Raw genomic sequence first — 23,785 nt, 5'->3', positions numbered from 1 at the left:
AGTCTTCTTATCTCTGTTTTTAGGGGGAAAAGGTTGTCAAAAAGGGGGGTTCTCTGTGTGAAAACACTCACAGTGACGCTGAGCTGGTGGGACAGGATGAGGAGGAGTGTAGGTGGGGCTGTGGGGGCTTCAAAACCACAGCAAGCAGGTAACAGAGACCTACCCAGCCCTGGTGTCACGGACCCGACATCCTGTCAACCCGCACACACACACACAACCACATACACACAATCACACAATCACACAATCACACATTCAAGCACATATATTGTATGTGTGAGAAAAATAAAAAAGAGAGATAGAGGGAGGGAAGGAGAGAGAGATAGTGAGAGAGAGGAACAACCCAACTCGATTTCCAGGAACTATGCCAGATCCAGGTCTTGTTGTCTATCAGCGACTGTGAGTGTCCTGTGAAGGAGATATTACCTTGTGCTACAAATACAAGCAGCAGACAGAGAGGTAAGACGAATGGTAGAAGTATATGAAATGATACAACTGAAGAAATAGTGACGAGAGCTTATTAAAATAAACATACCCTTCATCTCTATAACTAATACGCTTGCTTGTGAAACTTCCGCGAAATGTGTTGTTGAAGAGAGTACAGAGAATTCTTCCACGTGAACTGAAATAGGTACAATAACCAACACAAATGACCAGGAAACATTACACTGAGGGATAAAGACTCACAGATATCAGAAGACATGGGTCTGTGACAAAGGAGTACAAACAGCCAAGGTTATTCTGTTCAGGTCCAGTTTCCTCAGACTATTACTCCTGTCCACTAAAACAGCCTGTATGGTCCCAATGACCTGACCCTAAGAGGATAGGGTTATGGACTGGGAGCAGTAACATGACTGGGTTGTCGGCCAGCGACCCCAGCCTGCATCCATTACACTGAACGGGCTGCTTGTTTATCGTCGCTCGCCGTGTGAGAGGGAAGAACGTCGGCCATTACAGAGTCGGTAGCAGCAGCTGCTCGTCTGCATGGCTGGTATGGGGACTCTTCTCTACGTGCTGTCATGTGTCTGGGTGGTGGAGGGGTTACTGTGGTGGCTGTACTTTGGGGGGATTGTGGGTGTCCAGTTAGAGGGCAAGATCGGAACTTATAGACACAGTATACACACTTGTGTGTTGTAGTCAGTGCTTGCAGCCGCATGGTTGAAATGCTTACTGTGAACCGAGCTGGAGGGGAAAGACGAGCTCCTGGCTTTCAAACACATTGGACAAGTTTGTATGAGTGTATGTACATTGCACTGAAATGTAAAAACCTTGCAGTGCATTAGGTGGAGTTGGCATTTTTAAAGAAGGCTGTATGGTGATATTGTTGTACCCTTGTAACAAAAATGTCCCCTTAAGAGTTGAACAGCCTACAGACCGCTCTGGAAACAACAGTGTGACATTGGTCGTTTCCGACCGGGACATGTACAGAGTAGTTGCCTGTACATATAAGAATCATATTTGTTTTGTGTACTGTAAACACTTCTATTTTTGTACAAAAAGCGATTAGTGGTCGTAGTAATCAAAACATTAAAGGTCCTAATAAATCTGTCAAATTGATTTAGAATACTTACATCTTTTGCCCCTACTGTTGTTTAATTGTTGTTTGTTTTAGCATTTGTTATGAACTGTATATTTCAAGTCGGCATTACTTCTACTGTTTTTCTTTACCAAAAGACATATCACTGGGGTGAAAGAACAAATATTTGTTGTGTTGTATTTCAAGATAATTCTTTTACCAAATTAATTCTTCTCAATGATATTCGACTGATTCCAAACATATGCAGAAGCAGATGTGCTTCTTCGGTGGAAATCGTGCGTCATTCAAAGATCTGAAACTTAAAACTAACCACACATTTGCAAGAAGCTTCACTCCCCTCCTCAAAAAAACATTCAAATGCACGTATCTTTTATGTTGCCTATAAGATCAGAATGTAGACTCAGTTCCTCAATCATGTGAACTTGAAAGACCGTGCACCCTTTTTTCCCATGATGAGAACTATTTGTCTGTCTGATGAGTAAGGTTGTGTAGATTTACGTCCCTTCCGTCCCGCTTGGCTTGCTCTCTACCAGTATTGACCAAGTCTGCTGGTTTTGGCTTCAGTGGAATGCATGTCGCGAGGTGAACGCTTGTGATCATGCAGGTTGAGTGATTGATTCTATTGTGTCTTGATAGATGCGTAAACGACATGGTTAACGGCAGTGGTGTTTGATATCAATTATCAAAATGATTCAGGGATTTGAACTTCAGAAACTACTAGCGATTTAATAGGCCTACCTATCTTTGGGCTGTAGTAAAATAAAAAAACGGTTTGGCCAAGACGTTTTCAAACGCAGTAATATTTTACCATAGTTTAAGGATGTTACAGCAGAGCTATTTTGTTGTTCATATGGTCCATACAGTGCCAGTGAGACATTTGCAGTAAATCTATTAGTTCTGCAGTGTGTTATACTTAAGTACCAATAGGCGGCGCTGCAGACCTGCATTCTGCGCAAACAGCTTTCAACAGCTTGTGCACGGGCTGCAGGTTGCTGCGTTGTCACCATCCTTGTCCCTGGTTCACATTTGTAATTACTGATTTTGATGTAAGCTACAACAAGAATGCATTGTTTTTTCGTTTTTATCAAAAGTATACATTTAACTATAATTCTAAACAATGATAACAGAGCAAAATTACATTTGAAATTATAAGGACAAAGCCGTAGATTTATTTGAAGTATCTGTTCAACTGAAAATGCTGAGCAGTGCACGTTATTTAGACAACTTTTTGAACTAATAGTTGATTAGTCCTTGACTGCTTAATTTTTTATTTATTGTTTTTCTGAATTACTGACTAAATTACTAACACAACATTTACTATCTGAACAAACGACGGTTTGGGTTAAACGTGAAAATAAAAAAATGTATTACATTGAATGGCATTGCAATGTTACCAATGTATCAATGTTTGTAAAATTATAAGACAACATTTATCAAATGTGTCACTATTCATTATATTATAGGCTACTAAGCTATTATTGTCAACGTTTATGCGTAGACAAAAATAGTTTATGAATATAATTGAAAATACCATAAATTTGTTTTAGGCTAATTTAATTAAACAATATCCGCAGATTATAACATAAATAATTATCGATTATTTTCAGTTGAAGAATTTGCAATAACCTACATAATATGCCTACCTTAAGCGCCAAACATTAGGATACAGCATATACAATTTATGGAACGTTAAATGGATGACTAATTGTAGGCTATGTCAGATTATTTATGTAATCATATACTGTTGTTAATAAGTTGGTTTCAAGCACCTCTTTAGAAAGGCAAAATTCAATGAGCTTTTGTTACGATTGAACAGGCCATATTTGCTTTTCCCATAAGATTGAGTATCACATATTCCTTTTATTTAGCAGTTGTGTCAAAATAAAAATGATGTATTAAGTGGGGGGAAAGGTGCGTAAAATACGAGGGGATAGCTTTAACGCTTTAACTCTTTAACAAGAATATTGAAAACAGCGCTGCACGGTTTACTTACTTTTTCTTAACTGTGTGAGTGATTTGGGGATATTTTGCTCTGGCTCAGACCTCGGGGTTTTACTTCCACCACAGAGAAATAAAACCATTTAATGTGGTGGTTCTTACATGTGCCCACCATTTACGCAATAAGCAGCATGGTTTCCAAAACTGTTGTAACATATTCTCTCAACAAGTCTTGAAGAACATGCTTTAGAAGAAGCATGAACTGAAAATCGATTACGTCTTCCTCTAGCTATTTCTGTGACTTAAAGAAAGTGTTTCACCGCATAAAAAAAGGAAGGTATGTGAAGTGTGTGTCAGCTGCAGGTTGAGTCGAACACGGTCCTCTAGAACCGTAGTTGCTATCCAAACACAAATAAACAGAGAAGAACATTGGAGTTAATCAGAGCGAGAAGGCGTGTCGGAGGGCGGGCTGAATGCGCCAGTGCCCGGAGCCCTGAAAAGTGAAGGACCTGTGCTCTTCACGCGCACTCGAGCCGATCTCTGCACAGAGCACGGGACTCTTGCGCTTGTGTCCCTTGAACTTTTGCGCGAGTGCACTTTTGATCCGCTTTTTCAAACTATTTCTGCGCTAAGTCTATGTACCCGAGATAGTTGGTTTAGGTATGGCACTGAGACTTTCATGGATGAACTTGGAAAACTTTTGCTGACGCTCTATTGGAGTTGGAACCGCCGTTTAGTATAGTTGTGGATTACTGAGACTCCGCTGAACACTGCGCGGGTGACCTTTGGCATCTATTTATTGGGGGTAAGATTCTGTTTCGCATGATAGTTTGCCTACAATAGATTATATTACAGCTATGTTGAAACAGGCAGTGATCTTTGCTGCTCAGGGACCTGTCACGATAGCCCATACTGAAAGTATTTTGACAGTCATCCTGTCAAAAAAGTTAGCCGACAAACACGTCAAAATGTTACAGGACTGTTAAAGTCAAACAAACAAACAAAAAATATGTTATATAAAGCCAAAACAAGGGCAAACATGATGGGTTATGTTGTTATTTAAGTTAAAGCTAATCTCATCTAGATAACAGCATTGATCTAGGCTACACCTGCCTGGCATAATCTAATAAAATCACAACTCTTCGGTAAACTTAAAACAAAATGTAATTGCATACTCTAACCGAGTACAGGCTTGGAGGATCAGCGACCATATGAACACGAGGAAGGCTACATGTTCACAACACGATTTACAGTAGCAGTTTAACTGTAGCGCTACACTTGTAAATGGAAGCCTGCAAACACAGCAAGTTCTTTTCTCTGCATTCTAATAGTCAACTGTTTACACTAAACTATGCAACTACCGGATCTGGATCTAATCTTTGATTCTCTTCAAGGGATGTGAATTGTCTTGATGCAAATAAGAGAAGTAAAACAAATTGTATTACTCGTGACGAAATGTTTCAGCAACATTAGAAACGAATATAGGTGGATCGCATCTGGCTTACCCTTAAGGTCAATAAGGTTTTCTTTGATTCTGAAATATAGGGTAGTTGCGTGTAGTCCATTGTCAGTCCCAAATTATGCATTCCAAAGACTTAGATATAAATCTACATTAGGTTTATAACCTCGTCTGATATACAGTTGTAGTTCAAGTATCACGGCCTCTTTTTGGTATTCCACTGCATGTCCTCAGATTAGCTTGCTTTATGAGCTTGAAGAAAAGCAGCAGCTTGTACGAAAGCATAACTTTTCAACTCGAGGTTCCGCATCACTTGTGCATGTAACTCCATATTAAGTCACACAATATTCCTACTCTACTCTCAACTCCTGTCAGGCGAACAAATGATGACAGGCCTGCAAAATAAGATGTAGACCACTTCTAAAATATTGACCTTAATTTCTAAACACGCAGCTCCTAAAAAACAGAAGACAGTGATAAGAGATACATAATCGTAAAAGCAAAACAACTGTACTTTACAACAATAATTGAGGTAACGTTTATTTGAGTAGATAAGAAAGACATTTGCTATAGTTAGGCCTATAACTATTGTCAGTCAAACGCGTTGGGTAATAGAATGTCTGGAAAAATTATAAACATTTAAATCTTAAAGTTATCAAATGTATAAAATTTTCGGTTGCGTATATGCCAGCATGAAGGTAATGCCTGTTTGAAACGTCCGAATAAGTATGGGGGGTCTGGGTCAAGTAGCGTTTCAAAACCACACAATACCACTATGAGGTTGCTTTTTATGACCACAACGCAGCTCATAGTGTCCATAAACAATTCCGAATGCTTTTCAGAAAATAGTTTAAAACAAATGAGAACTCATAATTTCCATGAAACTAAATCATAACAAAATGTAGCAAAGTTTACAATAACCTCTGTTGCCAACTCGTTTGTTTCAAGTCTGTCATTGTGTTTGTCAGGTTTTCTTTTTATCTGAAACTAAATGCGTGTAAGTAGTTTAGACAGCATTGTAAAGTTGCGCATGGCTCGTATTAATTTTGCGTTTTTTTGTTTTTTAAACAGGGTTCTGTCCTACGAAGCAAACTTCAGCTGAGGCCTTTGCCGTGAAGACTTTCGCCGACATGGGGAGCAAAGCTTTGCCCGCGCCAATCCCACTGCATCCGTCTCTCCAGCTGACTAACTACTCCTTCCTCCAGGCAGTCAACACGTTCCCCGCTGCTGTGGACCAGCTGCAGGGACTCTACGGCCTCAGCGCGGTACAGACCATGCACATGAACCACTGGACACTTGGCTATCCACACATGCAAGGACTGAGGTCGACTATTACTGAAATGGCCGCGGCCCAGGGCCTGGTAGACCCCAGATTCCCCTTTCCAGCCTTACCCTTCGCCGCCGCTCACCTCTTCCACCCGAAGCAAGGGGCGCTTACGCACGTTCTCCCATCACTGCACAAGGACAGGCCAAGGTTTGACTTTGCGAACCTTGCCATCGCCGCCACCCAGGAGGACCCACCGAAAGCTGCTGATCTTTCTAAGCTGACAGCGGGCCTCGGGGCCACGATCTCTGAGCTGAACAAACTGTCCCCGGACAGAAAGCCCAGCAGGGGAAGGCTCCCGTCAAAGACGAAAAAGGAATTTATTTGTAAGTTCTGCGGCAGGCACTTCACCAAGTCCTACAACCTCCTAATTCATGAGAGGACCCATACGGACGAACGGCCCTATACCTGTGATATCTGTCACAAGGCCTTCAGAAGACAAGACCACTTGAGAGACCACAGGTAAGCTTCATAACTGTCATGCTTGTGTTGATTTAACGTCTTCCTGATGTGAACGTGCTGTGTGTTATGTGCTTTAGAACAGGCTTTTACACTGAAAGAAAATTCCACAAGGAAACTGTCATGTTTCCCGCCATATTTGATTTAAGACTTATCCCTAAAATAATCAATGGAGATATATTATGTGACACAATAGTGAAAATATATTGTAATTGTATCTATTTGTTTTAAAATGACATATTTTAGCCTGCAGTGTAACGCTTGCATCATGAGGGCGCCATAGCCCTTTGACGCATCTCTTTACGCACCAAAAGAAACTTGCACAATGAACATTTTTTTATAATGACTCAACATCTTTGAACGACTAAAAACAAATTGTTATATAAATAGATTTGAGAGTTTAACCGTGTGCTATCCGTTGTAATTTCTCCTCAGATACATCCACTCTAAGGAAAAGCCGTTTAAATGTCAAGAGTGTGGGAAGGGATTTTGTCAGTCTCGAACTCTAGCAGTCCATAAAACGTTACATATGCAGGTAAGCCTTCTAAAAGTCATCAATTACTACGACAAACATAACCTTAACTGCATGACTGCAGTTCGGCTCTGTATGAGTTGTGAAACTAGTGTATTTTCACTCATCATGCATGGTTTACCACTGGCTTTTAACATGAGGATGGCGTTCCTGTAGGTTTAGGGTTAGTTATCTTGACATGAAAAAATTATTTGATAGATTTATTTTCATTATATAGTCCAACAAACGCGGGAAACGTTACTCAGCACAATAGTTTGCATCACACAGTGAAATACAACTGATTGAAACACATTTAGAATAATACATTATTCTACAATTAAAGAGAATAATCATTTGCTTGCTTTAAATCTAAACAGGAATCTCCTCACAAATGCCCCACATGCGGAAGAACCTTTAATCAAAGAAGTAACCTGAAAACTCACCTTCTTACCCATACAGACATCAAGCCCTACAGCTGTGACCGCTGCGGAAAGGTGTTTCGGCGCAACTGTGACTTGCGACGGCACAGTTTGACACACACCCCTCATCCGGACTACTAACCGAGCAGGATGGACAACTATAACAAACAAACAATTTTTAAAAGAACAAACCTGCAGATTCAACTCAACAACGTGTTTTTCTATTCAACGGAGCATCGCATTGTGGACACATAGGCCTACACGTAACAATGGACTGATCCTTTCGATTGAAAAAAACATGGAATGTGCCATCTTTCACCCCACCTGTAAATATTAACGCCATGTAAATAATGTTTTTTTTTTCTTACTTTCAATGAAATGTTGTTTAAAAACAGACGTAAGTTTAAAATATGTTAAATTGTATTTTAGAAATAAAGCAAGTTAAATATTACCATTCGTATGACTGTATTCATTTTATTTAGGCCTAATTACTTACTACGATGCAGGCCGTATGAAATGGTAACTTTAAAAGGAAATTGTGTCACTAAACGATCACAAGAGTATGGGCCCACTTGCCTATTTTGTCGTTTAAAAAAAATAAAACATGCAATAACAGTGCACCGGCCACGTGCCTCAAATTAGTGTGGTTGGCACACACAACAGACCACTGTTTATTGGAAACGCTTTATTGGAAAGGTGATGTGGCTGGGTGGCTGGGTGGGAGCGCCAAAGTTTAAGAGACATGTACACATGGCATTTTTTTCTTTACATTTTGGAATAGTTTTCATAACCTTTTAGTGATGAATATCCTAAAGTGTGCCACGGGAATACAATGTTTTAGCGCTTGTATTCAGTGCTATGTTTAGCCCCCATTATCAACGGCCATATCGGACTTCAACAGTAGCTCATTAGTATTATATTAGCAGCATTAGCAGCAGGCTTGGGCGCCGTATCTGATGTCTTTATCTCCATCGCCGCTGATATGATTTCTGTAAGCTGGAATAGCCTGGAGGAGTGGCATGAGAGCAAGCAAGAGTTATCAAGTAGCATAATCAATTGTTTAATCAGAACTACAGCGATATACACCTGCTGTGATCTGTTTGGGAGCCCCGGGGTAGCCTTAGCCCTATAAGCTCTCATGTGTTCTTTGAAAGAAACAAACATAAAGTCAAGTCACATATTAATGCAAACCCTTGACTTAATGTGATTATGACCTAGATCACATTGTTCTTTCCAAGGCATGATCTCTTGTTCATTTCGGAGTCTTGGTCTCTCTTTCTAACCTTAAATGTTAAAACATTAAAGCTAAAATGTGATGCGAACGCACAATTTACTTTTACTAACACTTCTGACGCCCAATCACGCCTGTGGTGATAAGATCGACAAGGAATGCCTGGTGGCTCCAGCATTAACAGGGAAACGGTATGTTCCCGCTATCTTAATAGACCTACCTCAAAAACGACTAAACACTATGAACCTTTACTCTGTGTCATTGGTTCTTTATGGATGTTGTAGGCCTACATGTGAATGATTGGTGGCCTTAAGATGAGGAGAAGCTGGCCCGTGGAGAAACCGTAAAAGGATGAAGACGCAAACTGGCAGGTAAAATAAAATCTTGTGAGATGGCAGAAGCTGGCATTAGCCTACTGTAAATCCAGTCATCATCAGCTCAAACAGGAAGTGTGTGTGTGTCATAGCCTAGGTGTAGCTACAGTTCCCCACCCAAAAATTTAGAAAAGCTGTTTGTAATACTGTACATAAAGAAAATAAACACAACGAATAATACCACCGTATTGGTCGACAATGCAACCTATAGCTTGACAATTGACATGTTTTTGTTATTTCAATAGTTCACTTTATTTAATATGATAACACACAATTTGTTTTTACAATTCTGGCAGAATAGGTCAGAAAAATGGCAGGCTATGAAAAATATAATACGCATAAAAAACATTTAACATGTAGGCTATATGTTGTACAGCATTGGTACACATAAAAGTATTTACAAGCTATTTGTTTTGTGTTTTCTATATAATGATCATCAAAATATATGAAGAACATAACATATATACAGGCTAGACTAGGCTCAGGCTATTTGATTAGGATCAAGTGTCTGTTTGTATGCAATAATTAATTTGGCCGATGACCATTCTTCACAATTACTTAAAGCACCCATTTATATCTCACTTATTTTAAGATGACCTCAAAATACAAACTCAAAAAGCCACAAACCACCAGAGAAAAAAATATGTTTCATCTGTCGACACATAAATGTGCAGCGTAACTCCACCCCAATTCTTTCACACTTTTAAAAGGGAAAATAACCTTTAGGCAAAGGTTAAGCTGTAGCTTGAAACGACCCTGAGACCTCTTACATTTAGAGGGAAACTCTAAGAAGTGGACCTTAAACACGGAACAACTTTGGAGCTGTCAAATGTCTTGCTTTTGACACGCGCATTCATAAATTTGACCTTTGCTGAAACAATTGTCAATGTTTCAGTGTTTTATATCCCCGCGTGTCACTCCAACTGAAAACAGATAACAAGTACTGGCAAATATGAGGCTAAATAGATACAAAAGCCGATGTGTTATGGCTTGATTTTCTAATAAATCCAACGTTTTCTCAGAATAAAATGTACAACCACTGGCAATATTCACATCAAATAAACAAATGATTATCCACTTCTTTATCCAATTACCCAACAGTGGCTGTCGCTACTTTCTTCCAATCGTAGCTCTGGGAAAGCGAAACGCATTTTCAGATATTCTCATAGGCCTGCTCCTTCAACGACTAATCTGCAATTAATGACTCTTGGTATTATCTCATGGGTTTCCAAGAACTTGGATTGCGTTTAGTCATATAAAACACCTCAATCCAATAGGCATAGCTTGATATTGTTAAGTGAAAAAACGGGAGAAATGTGTTATATTATGATTGCACATCAAAGGGACAGCCACATTGACTATTGGCTGGAACAAATCCTTTCTTTAAATAATTTCAGTACAAGGACACATGTTAGCACTAACTCATGCCAACTAAAGTCAGAGCACACATACACACATACCCACGCACACACACACAAACATGCACGCAAACACACACACACACACAAACACACACACACACACACCAGTGAAGGCTAAGAATGGAGAGTCACATGGTCAAATTCAACAGTAAATGGCTATTTGTGGACTGTGTCCTCATGCGGGCTAGTCTTTCTGACAGAATAAAAGCTGCTCCACATTACAAATGCTCTCTGCTATAGGCCGGAGGTATCATCATGGCCTGCGCTGGTAAAGCGCGGCCAAGATAAGTGATTAAACATATCCGAGATGTCTGCTGGTTGTGTGAACAAAAAGATCTCGGAAGAAAAACACTGGTCATATAGCTGTGGTTCAATTATTTTGTCAAAAAAAAAAAAAGTAATAAAAGAAAAAAATCACAATATATCTTGCATGATTTCTTTTGCATTTTTACAACAAGATATTGAGTTGTCTGATTAGTCTATAATCAATTATCGATATTGTATTCCAATGATATAGCCTATAGTAAGTATAGGTCAACTCAAGTCATTTTTTTTTAAAAATGTCCTTGAGCGCCATTAAATTAGGCTATCATGAAAGACAATAAGAGAATCCAACAATATGACAGTAGCTTACATTACTTTCCAAGTTAGCCACATTTGAGTGACATGGTTCGATCAAAGCAATATGCTGGACATATTAGTAAGTGGGTTAGAACAGGTATGTAAAAAAAACTATTCATAGGTTTATAGGCCCAGTTGCAAATTGGGATCGACATACAGTGCTTCTGTTTGTTTCAAGTGTGACATTTATTTGTGACATTTCAGGAATCTACCGGCATAGAATAATAACATATTTAATCAATTGAAGATTACACAAAATCATGTTTTTCTCTAAAAACAAGCAATGGCCTGAGATGCCCTTTTCTTACAAGCCCTATACTGTTTCTACACTAAATTGTAATTATTTTTGGAATTTAATTACATTTTACTTAAATGTAACTTTCTTACTTTTCTATCGATTAAGCCTTATTCAATTTGATTTTCGAGGACAGTGTAGTCCAGTATGAGGAACTGATGTGCCCCACGACGGACCTCTCAGCTCTATATATGGCTGTCGGGGAGTTGTCGTGGGCGTTCCTGTGGGCGTTGTGGCGAAACGTTAAAGGAAGTGACGAATCAGAAGTGAAGTAGGCGGAAGTGTTTTTGTTGACTGATGACGTTTGGCTTGAAGCATTGACAGTTGTGGCTAGAATGAATTAACTTGATAACTAGTGAATGTGGAACTATATATAGAGAGAGAGACTGCGGTGAAAAGTAAGTATATAGCTCTAACAGTAATAAATAATGCTATAGACACAACGTTCGTTTTTGCGACTCGCTTGCCAGATGACACGGATGTTAGGCAATGCTAGTTATAGTAGCAAGCTAAAATGACCGTCTAGAAGTGCAGAGCATGCTAAGATGTTAGCAAGCATGTCAACTTTCATATTAGCTGTTGTAACTTATAATTGACGGTATAGTATGGCTATTTCGATCATTATCAAGTCACTATTTGATAATCTTTAGTCATTATTGTCATCAAACGTTAGCTACCAAAACAAACAGCATTTTTCTGCAGCATAGCATAACATACTGTTTTGCTTACTATCTTACAGGCTATACTGTGTTATTATAGATACATTAAACTTTTCAGATTAGCTCTTACTGATCATGTTAGATCCCAAGTAGCTTTACAATCGGTGTCTGAGCGAACACGCCACGATAGTAGCTAATAACGTAAAATAGTAACACTGTAATGGTAGACCCAGGATTAGCTAGCTAGCTGGCTATCAGCAAGGAGATATGGAGGAGTTATTTAACTGTCTCGAAAACTGCTTTAATGCAGCAGACCTCCATTAAGTGTATGTCTTGATGGTGTGCATCTGTAGGGGTTCTCCGATTGTCAAAGTGCATTGGATCTCTTATCTAGTAGCTTATATTAACAACCGAGGTGCTGGACTTCATGCTGTCTGTTAGATATCCCACGCGCCATGTTTAGCCGTCTCTGACCCAGGCTTCTTAACGATGTCAATATGCTGTGGGCTGTAGTCCAAGTCGTCTTCCTTCTCGTCAGTGTTACACCTGGACCTAATGTGATCTGCTAATTAGCTGACATCAGTTGTGCTTGATTTGGCATCTGAGGTGGATAGGGAAGGAAGCTTAGCATACTGGGCACACTGAGAAAAGTTGCCTTTAACGTGAAACATTTGAGATATTCAGAATATGTGCCCTCCTGGCAGACCCCAGTCTGCTCAACACAGGGTGTGTGGTAACATGCAGGGCATGTAGGGCTTGTGAAGAACACACTGACACACTTTTAAACAACTCTGGGTGGATGAGTGATTAGGTGCAACGGCCAGAGATCCAGGGTGAATGATCATGTAGCTATTTGACTTGACCTCCCAAATGTGGCTATGATGGAGTAGCCCTAATGTTTGTTATGCAAGACCCCCAAGTACAACAACTCATCTCATGAAGATATTGCCAAATTTGACTTGCAACAACCTCCCCCTCCCATACCCCCCCCCCCCCCCCTCCTCCCTTTTATTTTGTTTTTGGCAGGGCAGGGACAAGATGTTGGAGTCCTATGTCACACCGCTGCTGATGAGCTATGTCAACAAGTACATCAAGAACCTTAAGCCGTCTGACCTGCAGCTGTCTCTCTGGGGAGGGGACGTGGTGCTAAGTAAGCTGGACCTGAAGCTGGATGTCCTGGAGCAGGTTTGTAGCACTCGCACAGGAAGAAGGACGACTGGTTCGCAACCTGTGATCTGGTATTTCCATGGTTTTACAAATGCTATTCTCAGCTCATTTGGGGATTTTTAGAAGCAGAGGCAGGAGAGGCATGTGCTGAAACGTAAGAGCTGAGACAATGATTGTTTTTGGTGTGCTGACTGACTGATCTCTCCAGTGTGACCAGACTGGCCTCTCTGAGGTGACAGGCCGTTGACCCCCATTAAGCTGCCTTCACTTAATGCCTTAAGCAAGGAGTGTGAACCAAGCATTTGATGTTAGCGATGCAGTGTTATCTCAGTGATCTTCACTGTCACAGACAGACACGATACTATGCATGTTTGATCGCTTTTGCCATATCATTAGCGGAGGAACTTGACGGGTTGTCTTAATATTTTTGGTCTACACCCGTCTCATATCAGACAAGGCTTATCTTTTTATCGTGTGCTATTATAGCCTACATTTAGAAATACATTTAAGTATCGGAGCTTCAAACAGCCATGCTAAGGTACATGGGCTTTCGTTTACTGCTCTGATAGTTATTTTGATGTGGTGTCACCACTGTAGCACGTTATCTGGGCTGTTTCAATCTGCCAAGAGTTGTGACTACTTCTCAGAGGAAGGACTCAAGCACCTAACCCTAACTGAACAAAGAACACGTTGAAAGCTCTTATTGGAAGCAGCTCTCTGCTTCAAGCCAACTGACAGTGGGAATGTGTCGGGCCTTCAATACGAAACCAAATGCTGTGTTAAAACTTTGGCTCAGTTTCCTCCCTTTTGTAGTTTCTCTCGTGTATTTAGTTTAGACAATGTCTATTAAATAAAATAAAAACATCTACAGAGCTATTCCAAATGCCCCTCTCTGCCAGTGCACACAGTTTGAAGTGAAACTGCAACTGGTCCCACAACAAGGAGACATGCTGTAAATCTGTGACCACCTTTCCTCACAAATATGTTTGATTATTAGCTTTTGGCGGGCGGTCGTGGAAGAAGTATGCAAAGCTGTGTAGGCCGTCTGGTGTCACGGGACTCCGTTCTCACACACGCTCATCCAGGCAAATCTGCCTCAGAGTAGTTCAAGATGCAGAAGAGCGATGTTAAGTTCAGCCTCACTATAAATCTCGCTTGTTGTGTTGCAGACATGAAGAGAAACGTGTTGGCTTAATCTCTTTTTCCACATCTCCTGTGTACTTAGCCTCTTACACTCTTGCTTTGAGCCTTCAAACCGAACACAAACTGCTTGGGCCTCCAACAAATCCTGCAGTTTTCTCCACCGTCTCCTGTCTGTCACCTTCAGTCACTGACACGTGTCTGGTGTTGTTTCCGTAGGAGTTGAAGCTGCCCTTCACCTTCCTGAGTGGGCACATCCATGAGTTGAGGATCCACGTGCCCTGGACCAAGCTGGGCTCCGAGGCCGTGGTCGTCACCATCAACACCATGGAGTGCATTCTGAAGCTGAGGGATGGGGTGCAGGTCGGTGCTCCTTACGTCCTCCTTGGCTGCCGATGATTAGGATGAGAGAGCACCATGCGGGGTCATGGAGTGGGATGTGTATTACTATCGTGACGTACAGTATGTCTTAAACTGACTTAAAGTGAAGTTCTGCAAAGGGTTTTTCATACTTAGGCTACCCATACGATATATTTTGGCTCATGGGTACATTTGACTTATGACTGAGTGACTCAAGTACTGGTTTGCAGAATCATAATTATAAAAAAAAATATTCTAGGACTATTTAGTGTACAGGCCATGGAACTGTTCATGGTTGTACATATGATCATACCCTGGCCCTTGGCCTCTTTAGTCTCCCTGGCAGCCCTCGGCTCGTGCCACCACTTTCCCTAAGCAGGCTTAGGTGTTCAAGCAGGGGTGCGCTCACTTGAAATAATTTGACACGTCGTTTCTGGCCTGGCCGCTCCGATTCAAAGGTTTTTCGGTTCGCTAATGAGCTGGTGTTTAAGTCGAGCCGATTATTCTGTGATCCCCCCACCAGTGCCAGACTAGAGGCTGAGAGGAATGAGCCGTGGTGGGGCGGACGAGCCTGGGAGAGGCTGCCTCTCTCCAATCCCACTCTGGATACGAAGCACGCCTGAGTACGACCGTGTCATCGCCTGTTTTTGTTATTGTGTGGTAACCAACTAACCAGACAAGGCTTAAAACTTGTTAATTTGACATGGGCAAGTAGCACTTTCCTTCATCCCCTTGATCAACGTTTAATCATTCTTGATGACTTGGTCTAATGAGGAATGCCCTGAAGAAAATAAGAAAACAAAACAAAGAAACCAAAAGGCAAATAAATCACTGCCTCATTTAGGAGAAGGCTGATGTCATTGCTTGTATGTGGGGCTTTGTGTATTTCTTGATCTATGTTTTCAAAAGCATCTGGGACAGAACTGTAGAGTTGGCAAAGGGTTTAAAGGAACCCTCGAACGAGGAGCACATTTAAGAAAGTCAGGGATGAAAGCGTGTCGTCATTCACGCTACCAGAATTATATATTTACAAATGCTCCTCTTCTAATTTTTTTTGAAAGGCATCAACCATTAGGCCTGTTCTCATTCCGTCTGGCCTGAGAGGCAGAGTTCAACAGTTTAGCTCCTCTGTTGTTGTATTTGTGTAGTAGGCCTGGTTTGGAATCTGTCCTTAGGCTTGTGTCACCCTGGGGTCATGAAGGTAGCCTCTGAATCTACACTGTAACATGAAGAGCGTTCCCAAATCTTTTTTTTGTTTTATTTCTTTCAAAACAAGAATCACTCAGCACTTTGGCTCCTCAGAATGGTTTACTATTCTCCAGAAATATTTGTCCAGAAGTCTTCCTATTATTTGAGATTTCACCACAGATATTTTACAACTGAAGTTTTTGTCTTGGCAGAGTAGAGCTCAAATCCATTTTTATCCAGCCAGACATCTTAATTTATTCACAAAATCTGACCTGCACAACTTGCACAACCAACCACACGGTTTTTGTAGATGACAATTATTAAGCTACTTCACAATATCATAAGGGTAATATAAAGATAAATGTTTGTATTATTTTATTTAGGTTTGGGTATTAATATTTTCATTTGGGGGAAAAAGGAGTATGAAAGATATTTCATTCGTCTGGTTCTGCTGATGCCACCCATGCAGTTAGCAAAGAGAGAGGCTCAGAGCTGGCTTGTATAAGAAGGTGGAAGTTTCAAGGCCAGATGTCCCAGAAGAAACACTTTTCAAGGGAAGTCAATTACAGCTAATTATATAGACTGCGGCAAAAGATTTGTAACACATGAGCTTGAGCAGCCCAGAACTAATGGTAAATATCATACTATGCAGATGGCTACTGCTCAGACGATCAAATTACCAGCCCTATGGAAATTCTAACTTGCTTTTTATGCTCTGTGCTCAGTTTAGGGTCACAAGGTACCAACAGTGTAATGTACTCTGGTATATTCTCAAAACAAGTATTTGTTACAGATGTTTTCGAAAGGTTCCCGGTCAAGAAAGGATTTTTGGAAAATTGCAAATGACGTTTGGACAAATTATTCAATGGTATGTACACCCAAGAGACACAATTTGGAGTGAGGCCAGGCCTACAACAGGAGTCCAAGCAGGAGGAATTTAAATGAGCCTGTACACTTCTTTCCTATCTGAGGGGGCGGGCTGGAGGCAGGGGGGGCCCTCCATGCTCCGTCAGTTCTCAGGCCAAGAAACCGGAGGCGGCTTTCTCATTCTTGTGAAAGACTTGTGAAATGTGCTTATCATTTACAATATTATTATATGACATTACATGTATTTTGAAATACAGTTTCTCCCCACATCTTATCTTTAGTGAGGCACATCTAAGGGTGGCATGACCACTGTTGTTCAGGGTTTTTCTTTTGTGGGATTTTGCTCGGAAGTGACTGCTTCTGGTCCTCCTCCTTCTTTCCCAGAAGAAACCTGATTTCTCAGGTGGTCTGAGATCCCAAACATTTACACTCCAGGCCCAGATCCAGCTTTAATCAGGTCCTATCCCAGAGTTTCAGGGAGTTTGGAAGAGGCTTATGTTAAACTTAGGTCATAGCGGTCCCCCTCAAGGCTTTTAAGTGATTTGGAAATGGGCCTACTGGTTTAGATTTTTTCCCTCTCTCTCTCAAGGATGAAAACGTTCAACTGTGTATGGAAAATCTTACACTTACATTTTGTAGATTAGGTATTTTTTTCTTGGAGGCGGAAACACAGGGGTAGGCCTCATGTGGCCAGAGTGTGGAAATGATAAATGATATCATTAATATGATTTGTTTTCATAATTACAGTTAAAGCATGACTGCTTGCCTGAAACAACATCCGTGTACCTTTAGAAGTTCATTAAGGATTGTGTAATTTGAGAGGAATTATTCCGAGCTTTTAATGTTCCTGTTTCCTCCAGAGAGAGGAACTTGGTAATATTAGGATATTCAAATTGCCGGAGAGACCATCTGCTAAGCACCAAGCAAGCACACAATTATAGTTTCCAGTCAAATGTGGAAATTTGGGCGTTTAGCAGGAGTTTGAGATTACAGCTGCTGCTGACAGTGTAATTACTTAAAATAGGCTTCAAAAAGGACTTTTGGTGGAGAAATATGGCTACCATTGGGAAAAAAAAGCCAGCTTTTTTTTTTTTTACAAACCCGAGGGCATTCATGAACAGTGTTAGTCAAGTTTGGGTGTATGTTACACCCTTTTCAGTCATCAGCAGTTAAACGTACCTCTGTAACTTGTGAAAAGCTGTTTTAGGAAGTCCTATAATGCCTTGAATAATTTTTGCCTTCCTGCATGTCAAAATCATTGCAGGACTTGTACAGAGTCGTGAGACACATGCAAACCAGAGCCTGCAGTTATTGGACGGAATTAATTCATCAATGTATTTTCAACTTTTCTTCAATGGAATAGCCTTCCTTCCTTTTTATCATCAATAACATATGAGTTCACATACATGAGGCCTACTGTGGTCCTTACTGTCTATCTCTTCAATGTGTTATTTTTCATTTTGGTCACGTCAGTGGTGGGGGGTTCATGTATGATGTGAATTATTAGAGTAGACATGCTCATGTGAAATCACACTAAGCCATGGTTTCTGCCCAACAGCTCACAATATCTAACAGGAGATTGGTCATGGGGATGAAAGAGTTTGTAGCAGTCTACTTGAAAGTTGTCTAGCGCAGTCTTTTGAACGGCTCTCAGAAATCTTTGTCAGTGGCCATACGTCTCAGTGAAGTTATTTGATATAGGCTAAGTGATCCGTTTGATCTGTGCTCACTGTACATTAGAAAGGAACCGAGCATTAGAAAGGAACCTGAAATAGTCATGAAATGTGGAGATGAAACGGTGACCTTAAATCTGTCATGTGCTTATGGGACCCTATAGAAACCTTAGTTAATGATAGCCCTTGTAAGGACCCCATTGAATACCCTGATCTGGTCCATTGTAACCAACCAGACGAGTACATTTCAGCATGAACGATTGCAAGGCTATTTAAGGCACAGGCTTTACTTAAACCACTTTGATAGCAATTAGCCGGCCAGGGAAAGTTGCCCTCAGCATCCTTAAACAAGTCTTGCATTGAAAGCAGAGAGCTTTAGCCTAAGTGTTCTTTCAGCTTCTGAGGAGTATTCGTATGTGTTGGGAGAGTTTAGCTGGCCCGTTTGTGGTTGTGATGCACATTTGGCTTTAAACACTGCAGCTTGGCTTCCATAAAAGTTGAAAAAGACTCTGCCCATATACACCATGATCTGCCCTCAAGCCTTTACACTTTCTTCCCCAGTTAAACGGATTAAACATTTTGCGGAGAAAGAGAAAAGATTCCCCCAGAGCTTGTGGTGGTGGGTGTTTTTTAAGAGGCCTCTGGTGTTCTCCGCTGGTTGTTGCAGCACATGAGCATGAGTATTTGGCAGCTCCGAGCCGAACGCCTTAATGAAAGAGTTAACAGCCAGGGGAGGAGATGTAATGCCGAGAAATTGGGGACATTTTTCACGTCCTCCTAAACGGCACCAGATGTTGAAGACGAGGCGTGATCAGAAAAGACAGGAGAGAAACTGGACAGCAGTTAGGGGGGTAATAACACTGAGGCGCTCTGCCTTTTTCATTTTTTTCTTTCTTTCTTTCTTTTTACGAGACAAAGATAAGGGCTGGTTTAGCGAGGAGGTCTCTCTGGTTTTGGCGCAACACACAGCTTGATCTGCAGTTTTATGGCCGCTGAGTGGATTCGCCCCTGATGTGGAGTTTCTGATTGATGCGTTGCCTCAAGATGACTTGGGGAGGTGCCTCGAAGACTTGTTGGTTTGGCATTCGTTCACCAAGCCTTTCTTCTGCAGATTCCTTCCTAACTATTTTTAGGGCCTTCACAACCTCATTGCTTCTAAATAATGGGTAATACATGTGAATTAGGACGCTTTTTTCTTCTTCTTCATTTTCAACATTTCTCAAAACCCAAGATGTAATTCCACCAGATCCACCAGGGGAAAGCTCAAGTTGATTCCAGGCTTCCCCCCCCCCCCCCCCCCCCCCCCCACCCCCCGCCCCACCCCCCCCCCCCCCCCCACCCCCCCCCCCCCCCCCCCCCCCCCCCCCCCCAATACTCCAACGTCCAACAGGCTGCCCACTCTAACTTCCAGATGATTGTCTAACTTGGCTCATTACTCTGACAGACAAACCTATAGCTTCTGGAGGAACCCAGAGTGGCAGCCCTATCAGATACCAAAGCGGTCTGGTCTCCCGCCACGTGACTCTGGTTCCAGAGCTGTCGGCCCTAATAGGAGCCGCTGTGTTCTGGATGCTACTGTAGCAGCATCTGTGGTTACCCGCCCAGGGGGGCGGGGGGAGTACATCCCACCGCTCTGGCGGTCAGAGCCGCTCGGGCTGCTCTCTGCTTCCGTCTGTCAAGACTGGTCACTAACTGCTTCAGCTGTGCGCCGATTTCGCGGGAGGCTGTTGGTCGTTCCGTGCCGTACAGTCGACAGTCTGTAAACATGTACCGATGTTTACTTGGTAATAGTGCCATATGGTAACAGTTATTGCGTAGTCATTACTAGCTCCCAACATTACTGGAAACATGGCCTTGTAGTACTTGGCTGTGGTAGTTTTTAATGTTTAGCAATTAGATCCGGTCTACCTTTTTAACGTGTCATTTTGTCAAGTGAATGGCTGGTAATCAGCGGGACTAAAACGCTTAGTCATTATTAGCCTAAGCATGCTGGTGACCTGCACAGGTGAACGTGCATCCTGCAGGTCTGTGTGTGCTGTTCAGGGACGGCCCACACAGCTGGTCAGCCAGGGTACGGCCCAGACAAGGCCGGCGTGGATGGGACAGCCCGTCTGTGCCCACGCCGATCTGAGCCGTAAAGGAACACAAAAGGGAAAAGTTGAGCCTGTAAAACAAAACAGCCCAGGGAAGTTTGTAATCAGATAACACAAACTGGATAATCTCCGTCCCAATGCCATCCGGAAATCTCGCCTTTGATTCCCCAGCTTGCAGGGAGCAAATGGCTTACAGAGATTCCTCCATAAATCCTTGTGATCAGCAGCTCTGCATGGTTCTGTCTTCCTGAGCGCGGGGGCAGAGAGGAGACATGCAGCTTTTTAGGATTTATCTTTCTCTTATGATCCCCCGAGAGAAAGACGGGGGGGGGGGGGGAGAGAGAGAGACAGAGAGAGAAACCCTTTAAAACCTGCCATATTCCAGGGCACTGGATGAAATTCAGTCACTAAAGGGAAAATATATTTTATTTTACCATGTGACTGACCAGGGTGTGGCTTTTTAACATCACAACTGTAGCTCGTTTTGTCTAATGGGCATACTTGACGTGCCCAGGTGCGGTCTTGTCAGTTATTGAGGGGAACCCAGTGTGTGTTTGCATGCATGTGAGCTGAGCTGTAGCGCTGGGAGAGCCCAGTCCGGGTGTGAGGTCGGAAGGAAAGTGTAGCTGAAAGGTGTTTACACTGTGGTAGGCCTTCAGGTAAACTCTGGCGGGCGCCCACAGCCACTGTTTGTTTCACGTCACCCTGACCTGCCACGCTCTCGACGGGCCCCATATGGACGCCGTGGAAAAACACAGGCTTGTATATTTTCCCAGCGAGTTCGTCAACGTTAAAGGTGAGTGTTTGATCACCGTTGAGACATGCCTCACCATAACGCTGAGTAGGGATCCAGACCCGGGGGTCACCCATACTCAACACGATCTGTGCTCACAGTCTCCCAGACGGGGAGCCATTGTTCCGGTGCTACGGACGCCTTTTGTTTCACATTTGTACCTCATCAGATTTGGATGGTTTGAGCCATTCGTTGAACAAATATTCGTATTCTTTGCTCATTCATTGAGAATTGCACGGTTTTGCCCGCCAGAATCATACATGCTATTCCTGACCTTGGACCTTTTTTACTGGTTTAAGTGGCGCTGATGAGTGCTCCAAACTCGCCTGGCTGCCGCACGTTGTCTGTACCATACCACTGACATGTCTTTTTTATTGGTGCCATCTGTTTGTCTGGAGCTGTCATCCATTCTGCAGCACAGTCACACAGTAATTAGGCCTAAGTTTAGCCGTGGAGTAGTATATTATATCATTGCCGACTGCGCTGGTCTCCGTCTCTGATTCGAGTTTTGATTTGAAGCATCTGTGGAGCAGGGAGGGCCTAGTGTGTCACCAGAAGCCTACTGCTCAGGCCCCTTCCTGCCCGTGAGTCAGCCGGTCTGAGTAGTTACCCGGCGGTGTGGTTTAGACCAGTGTTCCCTTCACTGGAACACTGGAGTCTGAGGTTAACTCCTCTGCTCCGCCAGACCTCAGACACAGGAAGAGACTAAACCTTCTACTTCCTGTGTCCGCTGAGTAAGCCGGTGATCGATACGCTCTGGACAGGATGTTCCCGCTACGCTACGCTAATCCCACTCCCGAGGCTATCCCGACCACAAGGCGGCCAGTGGCAGCTATTAGCAATTAGCTTGCCTCAAACGCTAACCCTAAACTCCAATGCTAACACTGCTGCTAGGAACCCCGTTAGCCCCGAAATTCCGCTAGGAGATTGTATTGCATTTTAAGAACCAGTTTTTCTTACCTCAACTCCACTGTTATTTTTCAGCACTTGACTTTGATGATTTTTGTGGTCTCTATAGATCATCTACAGATGGTGAAACTATTAGCTGCAAAACTGTTCATATATTCTAGTTAGGGTTGGGGTTATTGTATCGTTGGGTGAATGTTTATGTTTGTTTGATGATAGTTAGTTGAATGTTTTGTGATACTTGAGTGTCTATAGACTGTTAACAGTTTAAAATGCAATGCATAGTGATACTGTTACTTAAGATCACTTAAGCTTGAAAGCAGATCTTTCAATAGAACTGGCTGGAATGTTGCTTTATTTCTCTAGACTTCTCTCCCTCTCTTTCTCTCTCTCTCTCTCTTTCTCTCTCTCTCTCTCTCTCTCTCTCTCTCTCTCTCTCTCTCTCTCTCTCTCTCTCTCTCTCTCTCTCTCTCTCTCTCTCTCTCTCTCTCTCTCTCTCTCTCTCTCTCTCTCTCTCTCTCTCTCTCTCTCTCTCTCTCTCCGTCTCCTCCTCCGCCTATGCCCCCTTTCTCTGTCATCCCCCCATTAGCTACCACTTTCAGAGAGGTTTTTGCCATGTTTCCCTCAGATGAAAAAAGAGCACTTTACAGGAGTAACTCAGTAACATGGGAGCCCCCGTGTGTAATTCCTCCGTGGAGAAAAGGTGGGTTTGTGTGGCTCTACGTTACACAAACCGTGGGTGGTCTGTGTTTTATGTCTCAGGGTGAGTGTGTGCTCCATTTAGCAGACCCTCACCCCTGTGACCTATGAATAATTCCAGTCTTATTATAGAAATAATGACGCCATATAAGGCATGACATGCTCTAACCAATAAAACAAGTCCCGCATGAAAGGCCAGTAGCAGCGCCGTTTGGTCTTAAGCATTGATTTAATACAAAAATCCAACAGAAGCACGTCAAGGCTGTTTTATGAGCTACGTGGGCGTAGAGAGAGCGCCCTTCGGCGGGCGCCCGAGACTTTCCACCGCGTCCTTTCACACGGGCTTTGCGTTTGGTGTTTTTGTGTGTCAGGATCCTCTTGCCTCCGAGTGCTCCGGCGTAGGTAGTGTTTGCTTTTCTCCCGGCCCCCGTCAGAACCGCTCTCTCTGATGTGCGGGGGTAAGAGAAGAAGAATGTAGTATGAATAATTGCCCGCCGTGTCACTCTTCAGGGGGTTGGCGGGCGGGCGCGCGAGAGAAGGATCCTGAAGCCGTATGGTTAGCTCAAAGGATAATAAACACGCTGTGCTTCAAGAAGAGTATCGCCCACTTGACACTGACCACATTGCTTCTTAAAATTACCAACATGATAA

General features: G+C 42.5%; 2 protein-coding genes across 4 annotated transcripts; both read left to right on the top strand.

Annotated features, from left to right (window-relative positions):
• The first annotated feature begins 230 nt into the window (after positions 1-230).
• osr2 (odd-skipped related transciption factor 2) lies at positions 231-8,098 on the top strand. 3 transcript variants are annotated; one of them, XM_047034534.1, is made up of 4 exons: positions 231-459; positions 6,006-6,720; positions 7,153-7,252; positions 7,606-8,098. In XM_047034534.1, the coding sequence occupies exons 2-4, from the start codon at positions 6,065-6,067 to the stop codon at positions 7,786-7,788; spliced, it is 939 nt and encodes a 312-aa protein (XP_046890490.1). In that variant the 5' UTR covers positions 231-459; positions 6,006-6,064; the 3' UTR covers positions 7,789-8,098. The 3 variants fall into 3 exon arrangements, with proteins under 3 accessions (XP_046890490.1, XP_046890504.1, XP_046890497.1); XM_047034548.1 differs by having other exon boundaries at positions 252-459; positions 7,688-8,098; XM_047034541.1 differs by lacking the exon at positions 231-459 and adding an exon at positions 4,000-4,280.
• Positions 8,099-11,868: 3,770 nt separating this feature from the next.
• On the top strand, positions 11,869-16,372 carry LOC124478370 (vacuolar protein sorting-associated protein 13B). The gene is made up of 3 exons (XM_047036664.1): positions 11,869-11,987; positions 13,275-13,433; positions 14,775-16,372. Exons 2-3 carry the CDS (start codon positions 13,287-13,289, stop codon positions 14,952-14,954), a joined length of 327 nt encoding a protein of 108 aa, XP_046892620.1. The 5' UTR covers positions 11,869-11,987; positions 13,275-13,286; the 3' UTR covers positions 14,955-16,372.
• The last annotated feature ends 7,413 nt before the right edge of the window (positions 16,373-23,785 follow it).

This window comes from Hypomesus transpacificus, chromosome 2 (assembly GCF_021917145.1).
Source record: "Hypomesus transpacificus isolate Combined female chromosome 2, fHypTra1, whole genome shotgun sequence".
In the NCBI taxonomy this organism is placed as follows: Eukaryota; Metazoa; Chordata; class Actinopteri; order Osmeriformes; family Osmeridae; genus Hypomesus; species Hypomesus transpacificus.
Note: the sequence above shows the minus strand (reverse complement) of the source record. Positions and strands in the feature narration are given on the sequence as shown.